The 20,466-nt window shown below is 57.9% G+C and overlaps 1 protein-coding gene across 1 annotated transcript in view; it reads right to left on the bottom strand.

Annotated features, from left to right (window-relative positions):
• Window positions 1-20,466, bottom strand: part of ABCC6 (ATP binding cassette subfamily C member 6) — a 38,183-nt gene that overhangs the window by 5,177 nt on the left and 12,540 nt on the right. Inside the window, exons 8-23 of the mRNA XM_058681088.1 lie at window positions 19,668-19,847; window positions 19,041-19,218; window positions 16,661-16,822; window positions 14,381-14,473; window positions 12,988-13,191; window positions 12,112-12,258; window positions 11,639-11,726; window positions 10,869-10,944; window positions 10,249-10,375; window positions 9,954-10,130; window positions 8,132-8,299; window positions 7,118-7,295; window positions 5,774-5,849; window positions 4,563-4,659; window positions 3,034-3,241; window positions 1,447-1,757 (exon numbers count right to left, since the gene is read on the bottom strand). Coding sequence (XP_058537071.1) covers window positions 1,447-1,757; window positions 3,034-3,241; window positions 4,563-4,659; window positions 5,774-5,849; window positions 7,118-7,295; window positions 8,132-8,299; window positions 9,954-10,130; window positions 10,249-10,375; window positions 10,869-10,944; window positions 11,639-11,726; window positions 12,112-12,258; window positions 12,988-13,191; window positions 14,381-14,473; window positions 16,661-16,822; window positions 19,041-19,218; window positions 19,668-19,847 — 2,470 coding nt within the window. The remainder of the gene's footprint in view (window positions 1-1,446; window positions 1,758-3,033; window positions 3,242-4,562; window positions 4,660-5,773; window positions 5,850-7,117; window positions 7,296-8,131; window positions 8,300-9,953; window positions 10,131-10,248; window positions 10,376-10,868; window positions 10,945-11,638; window positions 11,727-12,111; window positions 12,259-12,987; window positions 13,192-14,380; window positions 14,474-16,660; window positions 16,823-19,040; window positions 19,219-19,667; window positions 19,848-20,466) is intronic.

Genomic DNA, 20,466 nt, shown 5'->3' with positions numbered 1-20,466 from the left:
GTCACTCATTTCACATCAGGGTGAAGGTGTCACAGGCCTGCGGCCAGAAAACACACATACACACACACACACACACACACACACACACACACACACACACAACACGTGTCGGTCTCTGGCTGAGGATTGCCAGCGATCCACAGCCAACAGCTGCACAGCGGAGAGCCTGCGTATGCTAGAACAAGCCAAGTGCCAGGCTCTTCCTTCAGAAGCAGGGTCTTGGGTCAGCACCATAGCATGGTAAACATCCTCCATCTGCGGTGCCAGTTCAAGTCCTGGCTGCTCCATCTCCCAATTCAGCATCCTGCTTATGGCCTGGGAAAGCAGCAGAGGATGGCTCAAGTCCTTGGGCCCCTATACTCAAGAAGCAGCTCCTGGCTCCTGGCTTTGGATCAGCTCAGCTCTGGCTGTTGAGGCCATTTGTGTATTGAACCAGCCAATGGAAGATCTCTGTCTCCTTTGTTAACTCTGTCCCTTTCAAATAAATGACAAGAAGTGGAGTCTCGCGCACCATAAGGTGGGCCTGAGTGCGATTCAGTTTACAGGTGAAAACCCCGAGGGTCTCCAGCCAGTACCTGGGATGCAGTCCCACCTCCCTGCCCTACTCACAATGGAGAGCACCCCACATCCCTGACGTCAAGGCTCTGGAAGACCCAGGCTGGCTGTGGGAGACAGTAGCTCTGGGTTTTGCCCAACTAACCTGTTTTCCCTTCTACCTGACTTTGCTTGCCTGTGGTAGGGTCCTGAGAAGGGGCACTGTCAATCGTGGGACCCGATCATGGAGGCGATCATATGACCCAGCCTAGCCAATGATTAGTGCATGATTGGGCACATGACCCAGAAAGCACCAACCAGAACCTTCCCTGGAAATGATGAATGAATCCTAAGCTAGAGAAAGCTTTCCCTGTGCTGGAATTGCTAAGATGGGAGATGTGAGAAGAGGCTGCTAGCGGCCATCACCCCTGGCCTGTGGAAAAAGAACCTATGCTAATCCAGTCGTTCTCTGACACCAGCCCATGTCAGAATCCTATCGCAGCAATCAGGAGGTCTGTAACAGCCCCGGGGGTGATGGTGCTTGCTGTGGGTTCATTCCTCGCTAAACATTGAGTGAAGGCAGGGAGAGAGTAACCATATCCTAGGGTTACTGCTCCACAGACCACCAAATTTTTCCAAGTTGGTCTCTGGCCCTGGCACAGGCAGAGTGCAGCCGAGTGCCGTGGCCTTAGACAGCAGCAATGTCTTCTCAGCTTCCAGGGAAATGCAGGAGCTGTGGCCATGACAGGCCAGCCAGCTGGGCGACAGAGGCCAGGCTGGAAGCTCCAAACAGACTGTTCTTCCACAACTGGGGATTCTCCCAGGGGTGACCCCAGATGCCTAGTTGGGCAGACTTTTAACCTGCCTGGGGTTGGGAACTGGCCAGGGTGGCCCCAGCTGACCTGGCCTTACCTGAAACCCAGCGTAGAGGAGAGCCAATGGCACGACAGCCACCAGGGCCAGTGGGGTGGCCACTGTCACCACCAGGATGACCTCCAGGAGTCCGAAGGTGTAGATCAGCAGTGACCTGAGCTTGTCTGGGACTTCCACGTCCACTGTGTCTGTCTCCTTAGAGAAGCGGTTCAACAGGTTCCCCACTGAGGTCCGTTCAAAAAAGCCAATGGGTGACCGTGCCACATCCCACAGGAGCCTCCGGAAGAGCAGGCCAGACGCCCGAACTCCGCCCAGTAACACTGTGGCCATGGAGGCAAACAGCCCAAGAGCTGGTAAGGAGAAGAGAAGATCATTTATTTCCCAGAAACCCCTTTTCCACTGATTCACTTCCAGAACGTAACACATGGGGCTGGGCCAGGCTCAAGCTGCGAGTTGGGAACTCCATCCAGGTCTCCCACGTGAGTGGCGGGGACGTTACCTACTGCAGGCATCACCTGCTGCCTCTCATAGTGTCCGCTAGCAGGAAGCTAGAACTGGAAATGGAGCCAGGACTCTAACCTGGGCACTCTCATGGAGTACATGGACATCCCAAAAGGTGGCTGAAGTGCTATACCAAATGCCCACTCCTTCAAGGACACAGAGGAGGAGGGGCAAAGGTGGAGGCAGACGTGGGTGGACATATCCACAAGGCAGGAGACTCAGGAGAGGGGCCGGTTCTCCCCCAGGGCTGGACCATGTTTGGAAAGCAGGCAAACCAGGAGTGAGGGAGAGGGTGGGGAGAAGCAGGAGGAAGGATGGTGACTGTCGGACAACAGGAGGTTCCATGTGGTGATGGGGCAGTCCAGCCTCTCCCCCAGAGCAGTGATGGATACAGGAACTTGTGCAGGTGGCAAAGTCACAGGGATGTAAACCCTCACGCAGGTGCACATGCACCCAGGAAAGCAGAGTAAGGTGGGTGGGTTGATGCAAGGAAAATCCTGGCGGACACGGTCCCAGCAGCATGTGACCAACTGGGAGAACTGGGCAGGTGTGCAAGATGGTCTCTGTATAGATCACAGCTGATGTGAGTTTGAAACAAGGCGGAGGGACACAGTGCTCAGTTGTGTGCCTGTGTTCAACTCCGGCTCTGGCTCCAGCCTCCTGCTTCCTGCTAATGCAAACGCTGGAAGGAGTGACACTGGCCCAGGGATTGGGCTCCTCCTACCCTTGTGGGAGACCCAGATTGAGTTCCTAGCTCTGGCCCCTACCCAACGCTAGCCGTAGTGGGTATCAGTGGATGGGAGCCCCGTCAACACCCGTCAAATAAACACAACATTTAATAAGTCATTTGTAAGGAGAAATTAGGGCTGATGGGGACAGTGACAGGGCTGTTGGGGGACAAAAAAGTGTGGCCTGAGCATGGCAGGTCAGGAGCAGCTTGGGAGGGACTGGAACCAATTCTGGGATCCCTAGAAAAGGAGGGAAGGGGGTGATTGTGGTCCTTGCTCCCTCCAGCCCCATCTTGGGAGCACAGGGCTGTGCTGGAGGTTTTGGCAAGATTAGGGAAGACAGGTGAGCCACGGTCAGTGGACGAGGGAGCCCACAGCCCCACGGAGCCAGGAGTACCTTGGAGGCAGCCAAGGAGCCCGAAGATCCAGCCACGCAAGGCCGCCTGTGTCTGCTGCCCATCCACGGCAGGGTCATCAGCCCACAGGCTCAGCCAGTAGCCTCGGCAGAAGGCAGCCACTTGCTGGCACAGGAAGAGGAAGAATACGCAGAAGCAGAACGGGACGCCCAAAGCCCGCAGGTAGGTCAAGTACATGGCCGCCTTCACCTTTCGCACACAAAGGGGAGAGCACAGCAGGGACCTGGGGTGGGAATGAGTTGAAGCAAGGCCAGGGGAGGCACCAGAACTCACACCAGAAAGGGGGGTGGATAAAGTCCTCTGGGGGCCTCACAGGGGCTCTCTCGGTGCCCCCCACCATGACTGTACCACTGCCCCCCACCAACATGCCCATTGAGCCTCAGGTTCCCCCATGCCCTGTGGAGAGGACAGGATGGGGAGCACTCTCTTGGACACTGACTAGAGGGAAGGCATAGGTCCTCATTCTCGCACTAACCTCCGTCCCTGCCAAGGCAGAGAGCTTGGGCGGCTGGCACAGGTCCTGCTTCTCTGAGCTGGCAGCCATGCACCCCACTGCAGCCTGAGGGAGCCTCAAGGCCCAGCAGGGCAGCTCCCTCGGGCTGCTGCTGAACTCTGCCTCCTTGTGCCACTGTCTCATTCCCTGCCAGCTTCACTGGACCCCCTCTCTGCACCTGCTGCTCCCTCCATTCATGAGGCTCATAAGCTGCACTCCTCCTGCTCTTCCCACATCTGCTTCCTGGCATCCTCCAGGGCAGCTCAGAGCATCCCGGAGCAACAGACCCTGCCCCTCAGAGGGCCTCCACCTCATCTCTTTTAAGAAACTGTCCTAGTTGGACACTGGCTTGCTCTTTCGCCCAGTTGTGTGCTGTTGTCCACCCCGAGGAGCATCCACCAAGCCAAAAACTGCCTGACACACAGTAGGTGCTTTGTTAGGGGAGTTGGTGGGTGGGTGGAAGATGAGGTAGGAGGTTGGGAGGGTATGGGGTGAGTGGGGAGGTGGGTGCATGAGTGGAAGGGGGAATTGATAAGTAAATGTGTAGATAGATGTACAGTGGAGAAATAGGTGGATAGATGTATGTATGGCTGAGTTCTGAGTGGGTGGGGTGGATGGTGGGTGGGTAAGTGGGTAGGTGGATGGATGGGTGGGTGGCTGGGTGGGCATAGCCGCAGGAGCAGCAGCACCAGGTTCTCATGTTGGCTGCCCTACAAGTAAGTCCTAGGATGGTCCCATGCCAATTGTGAGGACACAGAAATATCTTTCAACCCTCTCAGATCTTGGTTTCTTTACCTCTAAATGCAGCTCTCACTGTCTGCTCTTCAGGGCAGCTGCCTGAGGCAGGAACCCTGAAGGTCTAGAACCTTCCTTGGCACATGGTAGGCAATCAATGAACATGGATTCACTCCACTGCATGCTGTATCTGGAGGGCGGCCTCAAGCTCATGGGGGGTTGTGGGGAGACTTTGGGGGTGGCAGGAGTAGGTGGAGAGGGCAGGCCAGGACTGGGGGTTACCCTGCCATACTGCATGCTGTCCTCTGCTGAGGGCTGTCCTGCCCCCTCGTGGTCATCGAGCAGAGCCCCATCCTGGACCGGGGCTGGCTTGAGGGACCTGTCAGAGGAAATGAGGACAGATCAGCAGGTCCCCTTTGCTGGGCTTGTCCTACCCACTCCCCAGGACCTGGTGGCAGCCGCCAAGCCTGGGTGTGCCCTTCCCTTATGTATTCAGCACTGAGCACCAACTAGGTACTGTCTCTCTCCTCCGTGGGTGAAGTCCAGCTAAACGCCACCTATCAGCCCTGAGCCAAGCCAGCCCGTCCCTCCAACGCCACGCCTCGTGACGAACTCATTTTCACAGCTCTCCAGCTCTGAGTTTTCATGTTGACTTGAGCTTAGCCACATTTGTTTGCCGCCATGACTGGCCTCAGATTTGCACAATCCTGTTGCCCACGACTCCCTCTCCTCTATGAACGACCTTTTCTTACCTTCTGCACGCCTCAGTTTTCTTGGCAGCAACACCAGGTTTTCTTTCCATCTATCACCTAAGGTCTATCAAGGATCAGCTACTGAGTCATTATCCGTCTGCCTCTCCACGTATGTACCTGCTCCACCTTATCTGATCTCGGAGTTCTGATGCACTGCAGAGGCCAGCCTGCCCAATGTCTGCTTGCAAAGTGACCAGCTGGGATGGAAAGGCAGGAGCCAGGCCAGCTTCAATATTATCGGGGACCAAGACCCTCAGTGTTGACCCCCCACTTTGCGACAGCTTGCAGCCAGGCTCACACCACCTGATGCTCAGTGGTCTGTGCTGTAAGGCCATCCAGTCCTGAAGCGGAGCTGGGAGGAACAGGGCTAGCGGGGCTGCCCCTTGGTGATGTGAGGCCCTTTGCGTGGCCTGTCACTTCACAGGTGACAGGACCTGGCTTCACTGTGACCGACTGTGTGGAAGATCTTTCATTGGAACTGGCCCTGCCTACTTGAGCAAGGAACTCTGACACGCCTTTAACATGTGGGAAAGCAAATCATTCATTCAGTGTACCAGCCACTGGGGGACTTCACCATATTGGCCAACTGACCTGTAAACCATCCTTGATGAATTATCCCACTGCTGAGTACTTGGGCCCACCAGCAGGTACTGCACCCCAGACAGCTGTGCCCATCCCTCCCCCACTCACTGAAATGCAGGTCACGCGGCCTGTGCCCCCCACCCACCCCTATGAACTCACCTTTCTGGGCTTGGCTCAGACCCACTGCTCACAAGGGAGTTCCCGGGATCCTTGGCAACAGTCACACATTCCATCTCTGCAATGCCAAGGGAAGGGAGAGGGCCCCTGTCACACAGCAAGGTCATACCCCGGGGTCCAGCGCTGGCTTTGACCCCCACAGGCTATACAGCCTCATCCTCTGGTCACTGTGTCCTGTGCTCACTCCCACTGCCTTCCCCAGCAGGGTCTCTGAACGCTCCCTGGTTCTCCTGCAAACATGATTCATTCATTCATTCAGTAAATGACGGTACTTTCAAAAAGTTCACAGATCAATGTGCAAGATCAATGTGCAGGGCCAGTGAGCTAAGCTGCTACCTGCAACACCACAGTCCCACCCTGGAGCCCTGCCATGAGGATCAGCTGCTCCACTTCCGGTCCAGCTCCCTGCTAAGGCACCTCAGAAGGCAGCAGGGGATGGCCTGTGCTTGGAGCCCCACCACCCAAGGCACACTTCTAATTCCACTTCCACGAGCTCCTTTAAGCTTTGTGACGGGATGCGTGGGTCCCTGCTGTCCACGGGTAAGACGCAGATGAAGCTCCAGGCACCTCACTTTGGCGTGGACTTGCCTTGGCTTTTTCAGACATTTGGTTAGGTGTACCAGCAGGTGGAAAACTGCCCTCCCTCCCTCCTTCTCTGTCACTCTGCCTTTCAAATAAGTCTTCCAAAAAGGAAACAAATTTTTTTTTAAATTATTTAACTCTGTCTTGGTTTGGTGATTTCTAAAGTTACAGCAACTGCTGCACACACCCCATGGGGCTAACAAGCAGGGCAAATGGATCATTAGAACAGCACACGGGGGCTGACATGGTGGTACAGCAATTTAAGTCTCTACTTCTGGTGCCAGCATTTCATATGGACCCTGGTTTGAGTCCCGGCTTCTCCACTTCCCATCCAGCTCCCTGCTTATGGCTTGGGAAAGCAGCAGAGCATGGTTCAAGTGCTTGGGACCTCAAAGAAGCTCCTGGCTCCTGGCTTCAGACTGGCCCAGCTCCAGATATTGTGTCCATCTGGGGAGTGAACCAGCTGATGGAAGATCTGTCTCCGTCTCTCTATGTAATTCTGCCTTTCAAACAAGCACTTTTTAAAAAAATATTATATAGCACACACAGGCCCTGGCTCCGATGAGGTGTCACTGGCTCTTAGAGAGAGCAGAGGTGGCTTGCTGGAACAGCCACCTGCCTGGATCTGGGTCCTCGGTGATGGTGGTGGAGGGGGTCCCTCGTGATCAATGGGACTCTCAGAGTCCACTCCCCAGGGTCGGCCAGAGCCAGGCACAGATCTACCCCCACCCCCACAGCCAGTACCTCCTCCTCCTCCCCTCTCCGCCTGCCGTCTGGCTCCCTCCAGGAGGCCCACCAGCACCCCGTTCTTGCGCAGAAGCTCCTGGTAGGAACCCATCTCTGTGATGGCTCCATCTTCTAAGACCACGATGCAGTCAGCCTGGGGCAGCATGTGCAGCGCATGGGTCACGAGGATCCGTGTCTGGACAGGGGAGGGGTGGCAGTTACACCGCATGCTTGGCCGGTCTTCCTGAGCTGGGGGACAGGGGTGGCACCAGGGGCGGGAGGGTGATGCCCTGGCCAGGGAGGACCCCCCTCCTTGTGGTATTCCTGTTCTTTTTGCTGAAAGCAGAGGGGATGCCTTCAACCTGGAAACAGGGCAACATCGAGTCAGCGCAGCCAGGGCAGCCAGGGCCTTGAACTGAAGCTGTCCAGATGCCCCTCGACCTCAGACAGGATTGCCCAGCTAAGCCCATGGTATATTCACATGAAGGCAAATTCAGATGCTTTTAACTGGGACCAGCACCGTGGCATAGTGTATAAAACCACTGTGTGCAATGCTAGCATCCCTTATGAGCACTAGTTCAAGTCCTGGCTGCTCCACTTCCAATCCAGCTCCCTGCTAATGGCCTGGGAAAGAAGCAGAGGCTAGCCCAACTCCTTGGACCCACTATATCCATGTAGGAGTCCCAGAAGAAGCTCCTGGCTCCAACCTGGACCAAACCTAGCCACTGCAGCCATTTGGGGGAGTAAACCACAGATAAAAGCTTTCTCTCTCTCTTTCAAATAAATAAATCTTGAGAAGTACAGCTTCTGCTGAATGTGTGTTGCTCTCACAGAGTTGAAACACGGTTACGTGAGCACCTGTGACAATGTAAGTATGCAAGCCGTGGCAGCTGGGGGCTGCTTGTCCCGCGGTGGTGGCATAGTCGGAGCTGACTGCCAGGAAGTGGGACTCAACAAGGGGATGGGGAGGAACACAGGGTAGGTCAGGACTCCACAGGCTCTCTCTGAAGGATCCTGGTGCTTCCAACTCACCGTCCCCCGCAGCAGCCCAGCGGGCCCGATGACCCGGTCGAAGACGTGCTGGGCCACATGCGGGTCCAGCGCCGCCAGCGGGTCATCCAGCAGGTACACAGTGGCCCTTCTGTACACAGCCCGTGCCAGGCTCAGCCGCTGCTTCTGGCCCCCGGAGAGGTGCATGCCCTGTGGCCGGCCACACAGAAGGGTAAAGACGGGGGCGGGGACCGGGGTTGGTGTCTGCCACCAAGCACGTGAGGCGCTGTGAGGCTCATGGTGCCTGTCCCCAGGGCCACGCTCACCTCCCAGGAGTTGCTTCCTAGCCAGCCTTTGCGTCTCCCCTTTCCAGGTGGGCTTCATGGAGGAGATGGCTGGAGTCTCTCTACTTTCCCTTCCTGCCCACTTTCCATCCATGTCAGTCTAGGTCCAGTTTCCCATCGGGAATACCAGTCATGTCCTTGGTTTTTCATTAACTACCTTTTACCGTGTGGCTCCCTCATGCCCAGCAGTGGTCCAGGCTCTGAATCTACAACAGCAAGCCACACCTGGCTCTTTCATTCTAATGAGGGTGGGTAGGAGGCAGGTGATCCACAAGCAAGCAAGATGGGCAGCAAAGCAGATAGCGTTCTGTAAAGAAAAACGAAGCAGGCAGAACCGGGCAAGGCAGCCAGCGAGGGCCTCCTGGGGAAGAGATAGCAGGTGCAGTGGCCCTAAGGCAGGAGCCTGCTCTGTGTGCCTGGGGATACACTGTGGGGACCCAGCTAGCCACTGTGAAACAGGAGAGGGGGTATTCGATGGGAGAGGGGGCAGCGGGACCAATGGCAGGGGACATGGGAGAGATGGGACACTGAGGAGCTTGGGGAGACCCCTTTCTGAGCAGAGAAAGGAGGCGACCTACACTGGAAGAAGCCCCGCCAGCCGCCACGCTGGGACTGGACGGCAGGGAAGGACAGAAACGAGGCAGTGCCAGGAAGCCTCTACAGGGAGAGCCGAGGGTGGGGACTCAGCAGGGTGAGACGCAGGGGTGGGAGGAAGCGAGGGGCCAAGGGGACACCCAGGGCTCAGGCATGAGGCTCTGTCAGGGTGGAGCGGGCAGGGCAGCCCTGGTGTAGAGGGACCAGGCGCCCTCTGCCTGCTTGAGACCATTGGTCACCACCTCCACCTCCTCCTCCTGGCTCCTTCAGACCCTCCCCTGGGTCTGCCCAGCCTTCTCCCTGGGAAATTTCGCCATTCTCTTAATCCTACCGCCACCTCGCACTGACAAGTAACCAGCTCCAGTGTGAGCAAGAGCCAGATACCAAGTGCCTTAAGCTTTGCAGGTCACAATCTTGGGCACAGCAGCTCAGCTCTTCCTCTGACAGCCCCAGCCAGTGGGCAGGGCTTAGTCCCAATAAAACTTTATTTATAAAAAATGAGCAGTAGGCTGCATGAAGCCCATGGATCAAAACTAGCAGATCCCTGCCCAATTCCAAACTCCAGATACTCACATCCTGTTTGTTGGACGCCTCTGCCCAGCCCCTTTGGTAAGATCCAGAGAAGGGAAGCAAGCAGACCAGTGTGGCCCAGCAAAGCTGGACAGGAGCCCAGAACTGCTTCTGTCCAGTTATCACAGAAGCCCCTGGCCGCTGTGACTCTGCCCGACCCTTCACTCCGGTCTCATTCAGCACTTGCAACTGTTTGCTGAGTACTTACTACCTGTTTGGGTTCAACCTGGACCCTTGTTTCAGTTTTACTGCCTTTCCCACTTCCCATCTGCCATGACCTGCCCCCCACCACTGGTCAGGGGACTAGATGGCACAGGTGCCGCCCCACGTCCCACAGGGTACCCTGAGACCCTCACCTGCTCCCCGACTGGGCTGTGCATCCCCGCAGGGAAACGGCTCACATCTGGCCACAGTGCACAGGCATCCAGGACTTCCTCCAGCCACGGCAGGTCCAGCTCCCGCTGGAAGCACACGTTCCCCACCACGGAGCCGTTCTGGACCCAGGCCTCCTGCGGCACGTATGCCACAGAACCCTGAAACGCAGCATGCTGTGGAGGCGGCGGCAAGGGCGATCCCGGCAGGAAGGTGGGGGTGCAGTGGGAGCCAGGGAGTGACTGGGAAGAGGAGGGTATTCCTGGGTAGGGGGCTCACCTTGACACTCACGGAGCCCTCCACCCTCCACAGCTCCCCAAGTAGGGCAGACAGCAGGGAGGACTTCCCTGCCCCAACTGGACCCACAACAGCTAGCAGACAGCCCTGCGGCACGGTGAGGTCCACCCTGTGGGTCAAGAGGGGACATGAGTCCTGGTCAGGGCCTAGCCTGTTTCTGTGCAATGAGCCCCACGCACACCAGCCATCCCCAGGGGTCACCCTGGAGGGCAGAAGGCAGCTGAGGGCTACAGATGCCAGTTCTTGCAGTGCCCAGTCCTCGGGTAACAGCTCGGGATGCCATCCTGCCACATCTGTGTGCACACACGCACTCTCACACCAGTGCATGCATACCACATGTATGAATGCAGACAGGAGCTTGCACGCTCCTGCATACACGCCCACACACAGGTGCACATCACGCCCACACCTGCACCGCATAGATACACTCCTGTAGGTAGGCACACAGCTGATGGGGGCATGAATCTTTCGCCAGCATCCCCTCTCTCCCTGGCTCCTGTGGTTAGGGTTAGGGTTAGGGTTGAGACTGGCAGATTGCCTAGGCAGAAAGTGGTAGGGGTCCCCACTTCTCCCTGTAAATGTGAAGGGGGGATCGTTCATACCTGTGCAGGCAGGGAGGCCCCTTCCGGGCCCAGGCGAAGGTGCCACCACGAACAGAGATGCAGTCCTTCCCAGGAGCTGCGGGGACACAAGAGGCGGTTCCAGGAGACCCCCGCAGATGCTCCCAAACTTCTCCCACTGAACCCAACACCCTGGCTTTTGGGTGGGGGAATCCTGTAGGGGCCCTATTCTCTCCCTGTCCTCCCTGGCTATTTAACTCAAAGGTGTGCAACCATAGCCAAGGCCAAACCGCACCTGCTGCCTGCTTTTATAGTCTTACTGGCACACAGCCATGCTTGCAACGGGGACTGGGTGGCCGTGAAACAGGTGCAGGCGGGGCACCCAACCAACCACCTGAGCCATCCCCTGTGGCCTCCCAGGGTACACATACACAGGAAGCTAGAATGGACAGCAGAGCTGGGATCTGGATCGAGGCTCTCCCATACAGGAAATGGGCGTCTCAAGCAGCAGCTGAACCCACTGTGCCAGACACCTCCTCCAAGGGCAGCAGCTGTCTGAGCTCACAGGAGCTTCCCAGCCCCAGGCAGGGTGGGCTCACTGTGCTCATTTTGCAGCGGGCAACACTGAGGCTCTGAGACACAAACTCACCGAGGTCACTTGGCTTAGTCAATGCCCCCGGGGCTGGGTACTCCACAGCCCACCTGGTGGGGGCGTTTCCACCAGGCCAGGCCAGGGGTGGCCTGGGGTGGCCAGGGGTGGCCCTGCCCTGCCCAGTTCCTCCCAGGCCCTTCCAGTCTCCTGCAGCACTCACAGCTCCGAGAGGGGCTCAGGGCCACAGCACCAGGATCCACTTCTTCCAGGTTCAGGAAGGCAGCCAGGCGGTCAAAGGACACGCGGGCCTAAGGACACCAAAGCCCCCCACCCCCCACCGAGAGCCTCAGCTTCCTGTCTGCCACACCCAGAGCCCCTTCAAAGCCGGGAGGAAGCTTGGTGGGCTGAGAGGCGGAGACAGCCCGCTCTGGGCTCTCCATCAAACAGAGCAGGACCCACTGGGCGCCCTGGAGCCTGCTCCACCAGGGGGCGCCCTCCTCACTCCCTTCCCCAAGGGGCAACTGGAGAACCTTTAAAGTAAGTGTGTGTGGGTGGCTCCCACGCTGGCCACTCAGTGGGACAGGAATGCCACTCCCCTCCCCTGCCCCCAGGGACCTCCTCCCAGCCCCACCCACTCTGCTGTTGCTGGACTTGTAGCCCAGGCGCCACCTCCACTGCTCCCAGTCATCTCACCTGCACCACCGAGTGGGCAGAGAAGGGCAGAAAGGCCTGGGCTTTGTTCAGGATGTTGAGAACTGTGAGGGTCACAAAGGCCTTTTCTGCATCCATGGCACTGTCTTTGGCCACCAGGGTATGGACAGCAAACACGACCAGGGCCACCTGGTGAGACAGGTGGGGCCATGGTGAGGCCAGACCCGTTGCCTGGGGGTATTTCTCAGGGGGCCATGTGGATGGACACAGGTGCAGGCCGTCCTGCCCTGGGTTTGTGGTTGGGGTGGGCGCATGCATGGCCCCATGGCTCTGGCGTCCTGGCACCCTGGGCATCCAGGTTTGAGTGGAGCACAGCTCACCACCCATGGCAGTGTCATTGAGGATGCCAGCTTGGGTCGGGCATTGGAGATGGCCCTGAGGTCCACCCTGGCGACCTGGATGGAGCAGGGGTTCCCAGTGTCATGAGGGTGGGCTCGAGGCTGGGTGACAGCAGATGTCACTCCAGGTGACCCCCAGGATCCTATCGGGGCAGGGAGACCCTCCTGGTTCTATGCAATGGCCCATGGGGACATAAGGAGAGTCAGCAGGGGGTTTGGTGATTCTAGAGACTTGGCCAAACTCAAGGGCCACGTGCCAGCAGCCTTGAGGAAGAGGTCAGAGTTCATTCCAGAAGCATGTGCCAAAGCTGGCACGAGCAAGGCTCCTCTGGCGCGAGATGGAGGGACGAGTTGGAGGACGAGGGGACGGGAAGAGAAGCCACACGGTGTCCTCACTCACGGGAAGTAGCTGACCTATCAGGCAGCGACCCCGCGGACTGGGGACCCGGGGTGTGTCCATGCACAGGTGGTAGGACCGGTCACTCCCTCCCCCAGCCCCTGCTCAGCAGAGTGACGTCACCAGAAATGTGGACACTTGGAAGGACACTAGGGACACGGAGAACAGGAGGCCGGAGGTCCTGAGGGCGCCCAGCTCCAGGCCACGGGTGTGCAGGACCCGCTCCATGAAGGCCTCCTCCCAGCCGTGGAACTTGATGGTCCTCACGTGCCTGAGCACGGAGCTCGTGAGCCGCGCCCGAGTGTCCTTCTGCCTCATCTGCTCCTCCTGCACACAGGGCAGAGGGGAGGGCGGGCGAGGGCAGAGGGGGAAGGAAGAGGGGGGGGCATGCGAGAAGGGAGAGACAGGGAGAAGGAAGTGGGGAAGGGAGAGCAGGTTGGGGAGGAAGAAGGGAGAAGGGAGAGTGTGGGCGGGTGGACAGGTGGACACCTCTTCCCCCAGCATCTCCTGCCTCGGCTGATCTGCAAGCTTTGCCCCACCCCGCCTCAGCTCTGCCCTGCAGCCCTGAGCAAGCCTCGTCCATCTCCTCCCCCTCACCCCTGCACCTGTCCGTATCACATGGGACGACCCCCCCTCAAAGCACACAGATGCCCAGACAGGGCCTGAGCCAGCCTTGGGGGGCCCGAGCCAGCCTTGGGGGGGGGCCTGAGCCAGCCCTGAGGGGCCCTGAGCCAGCCTTGGGGGGCCTGAGCCAGCCGTGGAGGGGCCCGAGCCAGCGCTGAGGGGGCCTGAGCCAGCCTTGGTGGAGCACCACCAGAAAGGCTTCCTGGAGGTGAGGGTAACACCTAGACTTTATCCTTAGTGTCAGGGAAGAAGTTGGTCTGAGGGGAACTGAAAAAGGATGGGGTAGCAAAGACCCGGATACAGGGAACAGCGTGAAAACCAGCACAGCCAAGGAGAGAGAGAGTGTGTGTGCTGTGCATATGTTCATTGGTGTACATGTATGTGTAAATATCATGCATGTTTGTGTGTATATATGTATCATGCGTTGCATATGTGTACATTGTATAAATCACATGTGTGTTCATGTGTGTGCTGTGTACACATGTGTGCATCTGTGTGGTGGACAATCACAGGGACTCAGGGCCAGGTGAGGGTTTGGGGTCTCCCCAGTTCTGTCACCAAGGCAGACAGCTGTGAGCAGACTCCAGGGGGCGGGCAGTGAGGAGGATGGAGAAATGGCAGGCTGGCCCATGGGAGCCTCCCTCTCACATGCCTGTGCCCCAGTTCACACACACACACACACACGGGCACCCCAGCTCTAAACCCCAAGACCACCACCACCACTGCCTGCCCAGTGCCAGGCTGGTGGGAAGGACCACCCTGCAGGGGGTGGGCGTCTGGGAGCTCTAGCTGCCACCTCCAACTTCCTGTGGGCGCAGATCCTGGGAGGCAGGCCCCTGGGGTTCTACCTACTCCCTGCCTGGGGCACCTCTTCCTCCTAGGACCTCCAAACCTGATGGTAGTTCCTCTTCTTGGTGATGATGAAATTCAGAGGGAGGAGGCCCAGGAAGACAGCAATGGCAGTGAGGGCGGAGGGTCCCAGGAGCTGGGGACAGAGGACAGGATGTCACGAGGACCGACCCCCCGCCACTGGGGACAGAGGATACAGGATGTCACGAGGACCGACCCTCCCGCTGCTGACCAGGGTCCAGCTGCAGATCCCCACAGACCTGGAGGTGCCAAGGAGTGTGAGAGGGTGGCCACCAGATCACAGAGCCCAGGACCCCCGGTAGACACCTGCACCTGACCATGGGGACCCTCTAGGTTGGGGAGGGGAAGGGGCTCACCTTCAGGTCAGAAATATCTATTTTTAGCCCATGCAGTGTCAAGGATACACTTAGGTCTGACTTGGGACAGTCTGCCAGGTCCTTCTGTACCCTCGTTGCTGGTAAATGTGGAGCTTGTGGGGGACAAAGGATTGTAAGTAACTGGCCTCACTTTTCCCTCTGCCCCCCAGGAGTACAATCGTATCTTGGGAACTGGACCAGCCATGGTTTCATTTATGTAGCAATGGCGCCACCTGGTGGTTTAATGGAGAAGTGCTTGGAAAGCAAACAGACCACAAATCATTCCAAGGTGAAAAAAAGAGAATCTTGCAGCCCAATGGTAACCCTTTCACTAGGCAGGATCTCCAAGGGGAGGGAGTAGGGACCCTCGTCTGCAAAGCGGTAAGGGTGTGCCAGAAAAGCCACAGGTAAATTATTGGCAGGCATCTTGGTTTTCTACCAGCCTGGGCCGTGAATCCACCTGCTCAAGTGGATGGGAAGTGGAGCAACCAAAACTTGAGTTTTGTCCTCCTTCCCAGCAGCTGCGTTTATGTGTGACACACAGGGCACTGTTCGGATGCTGAGCACCAACTGCAGGCAAAGCTGGCAGCCAAGGTGAGTCACACAGGTCCCAGGCCCGTGTGTGCCACAGAGTCCATCACAAGCATTAGGCAGGATCCAGTGCCCACCCCCTGTCCACAAGCCTGGGCATCAGGGCCACAGCCAGTGGACAAGACGCTGCCAGCTCTGTGCAGGCCGCAGCTACACAAGAAGTGTTAATGGCTTCTATATTTTCGGAAGGGTTGGAAAAGCAAAATCAAGGAGATTTTGTGACTTGGGAATAAGTTCAAAATGCAGCATCCATACCTGGGATTCCCGCAGATGTCTCGGCCCCCAGGGTGGGGCACAGCCCCTTTCTAGGTCAGCATAGGGACCCGCCTGCCCTGGAGCTTACCCCACCCCGCCAATCCACTACAGAATGAGCAGTAATTGTAGCAAAAACCCAGGGCACCACTGAGTGCCGCACATGCTCCAAGCACTCTGCGTGGACAGGCTATCTCCCCGTCCTGCAGATTTCTGATCCGGAATGCTCCAAACTCCAGCACTTGCTCAGCCACACCTGACTAGGTCATGGCCAGATGCTGACCAAGAGGCCCACACTGTGGGGTTGCAACTAAAGCTGCCACCCATACAGCTGCCGGTTTGAGTCCCAGCTGCTCCACTTCCCATCCAGCTCCCTGCTGATGGTCTGGGAAAGCAGCAGAGGACGGTCTAAGTGCCTTGGGCCTGTGTATCCACAGGAGAGACCGTGACTCTGCCTGGCCACAGCAGCCATCTGGGGAGGAAACAAGTGGAGGGAAGAGAACTCTAGCTCTCAAAATAAAGAAATCTCGTTATTGGTTGACTCCCTAAATGGTCACAATGACCCAGAGCTGGGCCAGACTGGAGCCAGGAGCTTCTTCCAGGTCTCCCATGTGGGGGCAGGGACCCAAGGTTTTGGCTCATCTCCTACTGCTTTCCCAGGCATATTAGCAAGCAGTTGGATGGGAAGTGGAGCAACCGGGACTTGAACCAGCACCCATATGGGATGTTGGTCCTGCAGACAGAAGTTTAATCTGACACACAGACCCAGTGAGAACCTTGCTCAGCACCACCATCAGGCTACACACAGCAGGTGTGTATGGAAATACGCATGAATTTTGCATTGAAACTCCATCCCTCGAAATCGTTCATTACAGATATGTAAATACTGGAGAAAACCTCCCAACACTCGAGGAGCCAAGCAGGTCAGGGAAAGGCCCCAATGGCCACATCAGTTCCTGTCAAACCCCAACACGCCTGGGCCATTAGGATGGCGCAGGGTCACCAGAAGGTGATCCTTGCCCAAGACTTGCCTGCGATGTCCCCACCATGCAGGTGGGAAGCAGGGAAGAACTGAGCTCCTGGACAGGCAGGACCACACGCACCTGCCAGAGGTAGACGAAGCAGATAACAATCCAGATGAGGGGCAGCCACAGCCCGTTAAGGTAGAGGACGCTGTCGGTCAGCCGCTGCACATCCACGGACACCAGGTTGACCACGTCTCCCACCGCACTGGCTTTTCTGGAGCTGCTGGACAGCACCAGGACCTGGGCAAGCGGGGGAAGGTGGCAGGGGCACGACTGAGAAAGGGCACTCGCCCTCAGCCTTGGCGCAATGGGCCAGTGATACTTCCTGGGCCAGCCTCCTTGCGGACTGTCACGAGGATCTAGGGGTACGACCAAGAACTCCCAAGTCCTGACACGCCACAACAGGAACAGGCAGTGACCCACGGCAACAACGTGGGGGCAGGTGTCAATTGAGTGCACCTGTGCTCCAGGCCCATGCTGGCAGGGTCAGGGGCAGCTTCCACAGCCATGACTCAGGTACCACGAGTGCCCATTAGCCTAAAACCTCTGGGAGTTGCCAGGAAAACCGAGGCCGAATCCCAGTGTCCCCACATCCGTCCCCTTGGTCCTGTGGCCCTGCCTGGTCTTTCCCAGAAGGCACTTGGTGAGTTAAGGGTGTGGACCTGACACCCTGCCAGGTTCGAATCACCTCTCCAACAGGCACCACCCTGCTGGTCACTATTACCCAGGCAGAACATAATCCCCACCCCAGACCATCCAGAGCCCACTGGGCCAGTGTCAAAATTCCCCCCAGAGCACAGCATTGCCAACTCATCCAAGAAAGGTCACAGGCACCACAGACCAAGCAGCAACACGGACACAGACTCATGGCACACCTCTTCGCCTGGGGACAAAGCCAGAGCTGCCCGGCTCTTTGCTCTGTGCTGAGCAATCAACACATGCCTGCTTCTGCTGTGTGCACATGGGGGCGCAGGATGGGCCTGGGTGGGGGTTCTGCAGCAAAACACCTCCAACTAGTCTGTGGGATGCTGTGCAACAAGATCACCTTTCCCAGTTAAACTCCGATGCGGGAGACGCACTGCAATTTCAGAAGTGATGAACGGAAGGAACGAGTGGAGGGGGCACCCCAGCAATGTACACATCTCAACCCCACGTCACAGGGAGGGACACTGACTGAGCAGCTCATGCAAAATCCCAGGTCCTGGCAGAGCCTTAGCCGGAATCAGAATTGGACTGCTAAGGCTACACAGGCTCACTCCCTGCACATCTCACATGCCTGACACCCTCGAGTTGGCCTGCACCCTGGGGTCCCGGTGGGCCCCCTTCCAGTGTTGAATGTTAAGCTGTAATGCAGTTACTTTCTGCTGGGGAGGGGAGGAGTTGGAAACAGCTGAGTTAGAAATTCCCCACTCCACTCATCTTTAAAAAGCTCCCACTGTGCACTGTGAAGGCAGAGGAGGTGGGCGACCAAGACTTCCTAATTCCTTCTCCAGGGGCAGCCCAGCCAGGAGATCAAAGGCTAGCTGTAGGTGGGCCAACGCAGTGCCCAGGGGTCTTCCTGTTGGGCACAGTATGCTGAGCCCTAGGCCTGCAGCACAGCGTAGCTTGCTCAAAGCTACTTCCTGCTGAGTGAAGGGCAGAACCCTGAGCGCTCTCACAGCTACCCAGGACTGCTTCCTTGTTCCCTTCCACCCCCGGGTGACAGTGAGGGAGCCTCCCACGGGCCTGTCCCTGGACCTGCCAAGGCTCAGCTGCTCCAACCCCCGTGGGAGCCCGTCTGCTCTGCAGCTGCCGTCTCCTGGGCTTGGCTCACAGCATCACCATCATGGTCATGGTCACAGCAGGGAGAGGAGCTAAGGCTTTGGCCTCCTACCAGGTGGTCCCAAGTTCAACCAGAGCATTCCCAGCCCAGGTGCCACTGACCAAGGCACAATGGAGTCTCATTTCCCCCACATGTAGCGTGGCTCTGGCCTGTGGATGGCTGCCAGTCCTCCTGTGGGCCAGCAGGAGTTAAGGCGACAAAGAAGGAAACCCAAAAACCTAGCAGTAAGGAAAGTGAGGTGCAGGGAAGTGGAGCAACTTGTTGGGGGTCTGAGGGCCTGGAGGTGCTTGAGCCAGGATTGGAATGCAAGGTGATGCCGGCGTAAGACAGAGGCTGGGGGTCATCCGACAGCAGAAACGGCAGTGCGAGAGCCCTGGGCACCTTGAGGAACCAAAAGGAGACTCGACGGTGGGAGAAGAGGGAGCATGGGACAAGGAGGACGTGGGTGATGAGGTCAGGGAGCAATGGGGTCGGATCACACAAGGCCTTACAGAAGCAAGCAAGGAGGTGAGATTACAGTGTGACCGACTAAGTGAGGCCGGCCTGTGTTCCCAGCCCAGCGATGTTACCCTCTAGCCTGTGTCTGCGGGCTCCCTGGACCTACACCCACCCCACCCGTGCTGCGAGGGGCCTCACCTTTCTGTACACCAGGCCCGTGACAGCCGTCCGCAGCCTCATCTGTAGCACCTTGAACTGGAACATGGACTGCTGTTCAAACATTGTCTGCAGGCAGGCGGCCAGGAACATCAGCACGGCGAGGACGTAACCCCTCCAGGCCGGGAGCTGGGGGTCACTGACAAACTCCAGAAACAGGCTTGTGCCAGGAGAGAGAGAGAGAGACAGAGCCAGTGCAAGGAGCCACCTTAGCTTTGCAGGTGCACGGCCTGGTCTGGCCAGGCAGTTCAATGAGAGAGGCACACTGGGCTGAGCCACCCCAGGCCTGGTGCAGACCACCCTGGGTGAACCGGCAGCTGACCCCACACCCATCAGCAACCCCAGCCAGGAGACAGGAGAGTCGCCCAGCTGAGCCCAGTCTCAACGGATGAGCGAAATAGACAACACCTGCAGCTTTAACCGGCTCGCTTTGGGGATTTTGTGCAGCCCAGCAAAAGCGAATGAACAGTTAAGATGACAGCTGACTTGTCTTGCCCTGCCAGGGGTCAGTCCCCTTCCTCCTTGTCCTCCTGGACCACCCCTAGCATCCTGAGCAGCAGGTGGGACAGGCTGAAGCCCCCACCCCAGGCTCCCCAGGCCTACACTCACCTGAGGAGCTTGGGGACAGCAAACCTGAAGATGTCGCCGACAACGAGGCTGATGGTGCCCAGAAGGAAGGTGGAACGGAACACCTGCCACATGGCCCTGAGCAGCGGGCCCCGTGGGACCCCTGTCTGCTGTAGGAAGGCCTCGGTCTCTGGGGCCTCCTCGCTGCTGGCCCCTTTCCCTCTGAGAGCTTCCGTGGGCCTTTTGGAACAGATAGAGACGAGCTATGAGCCCCACCTGATGTTCCAGCCGTCAACAAGCCCAGGCATTGGACTAGCGAGTGTGTTTTCAACGAGGGGCGTGGTTGGGTGAGGGTCTAGCCTGACTCCCTCACCTGCAGCTCCTTATCCACCAGAGAGCCCAGAATGGTGGAAGGGGAGGCAAGAGGGCATCTCCTGGCTGCACGGACGAAGGCAGGGGACACACACTGGGGGACCATGGGCCGGGAATGCCTCTGCCCACTTCACAGGTGCGCGTAGTGAGGCTCAGAAGGGGTGAGCTCGCCCAAGGGCCCAGAGCTGAGAAGTGCAAGTGGGATTTGCTTTCCCCTCTCTGCCTTCAAAGCCCACACACAGGAGGGAGGGAGAGCTCCACCAACGTGTTCACTCCTTAGATGTCCACGATAGCCAGGGTTGGGGCTGAGCTGACCTTGGGAGCCTGGAATTCAAATTTCTCATGTGGGTGGCAGGGACCCAACTATTCATCACCCACTGTCACCCAGGGTGTGTGTTAGCAGGAGGCTAGGATCGGGGCACAGCTGGGACTCGAGCCCAAGAACTCCCACGGGGAATGTGAGGCACCC

Source organism: Ochotona princeps, chromosome 24 (genome assembly GCF_030435755.1).
Source record: "Ochotona princeps isolate mOchPri1 chromosome 24, mOchPri1.hap1, whole genome shotgun sequence".
Lineage (NCBI taxonomy): Eukaryota > Metazoa > Chordata > Mammalia > Lagomorpha > Ochotonidae > Ochotona > Ochotona princeps.
Note: the sequence above shows the minus strand (reverse complement) of the source record. Positions and strands in the feature narration are given on the sequence as shown.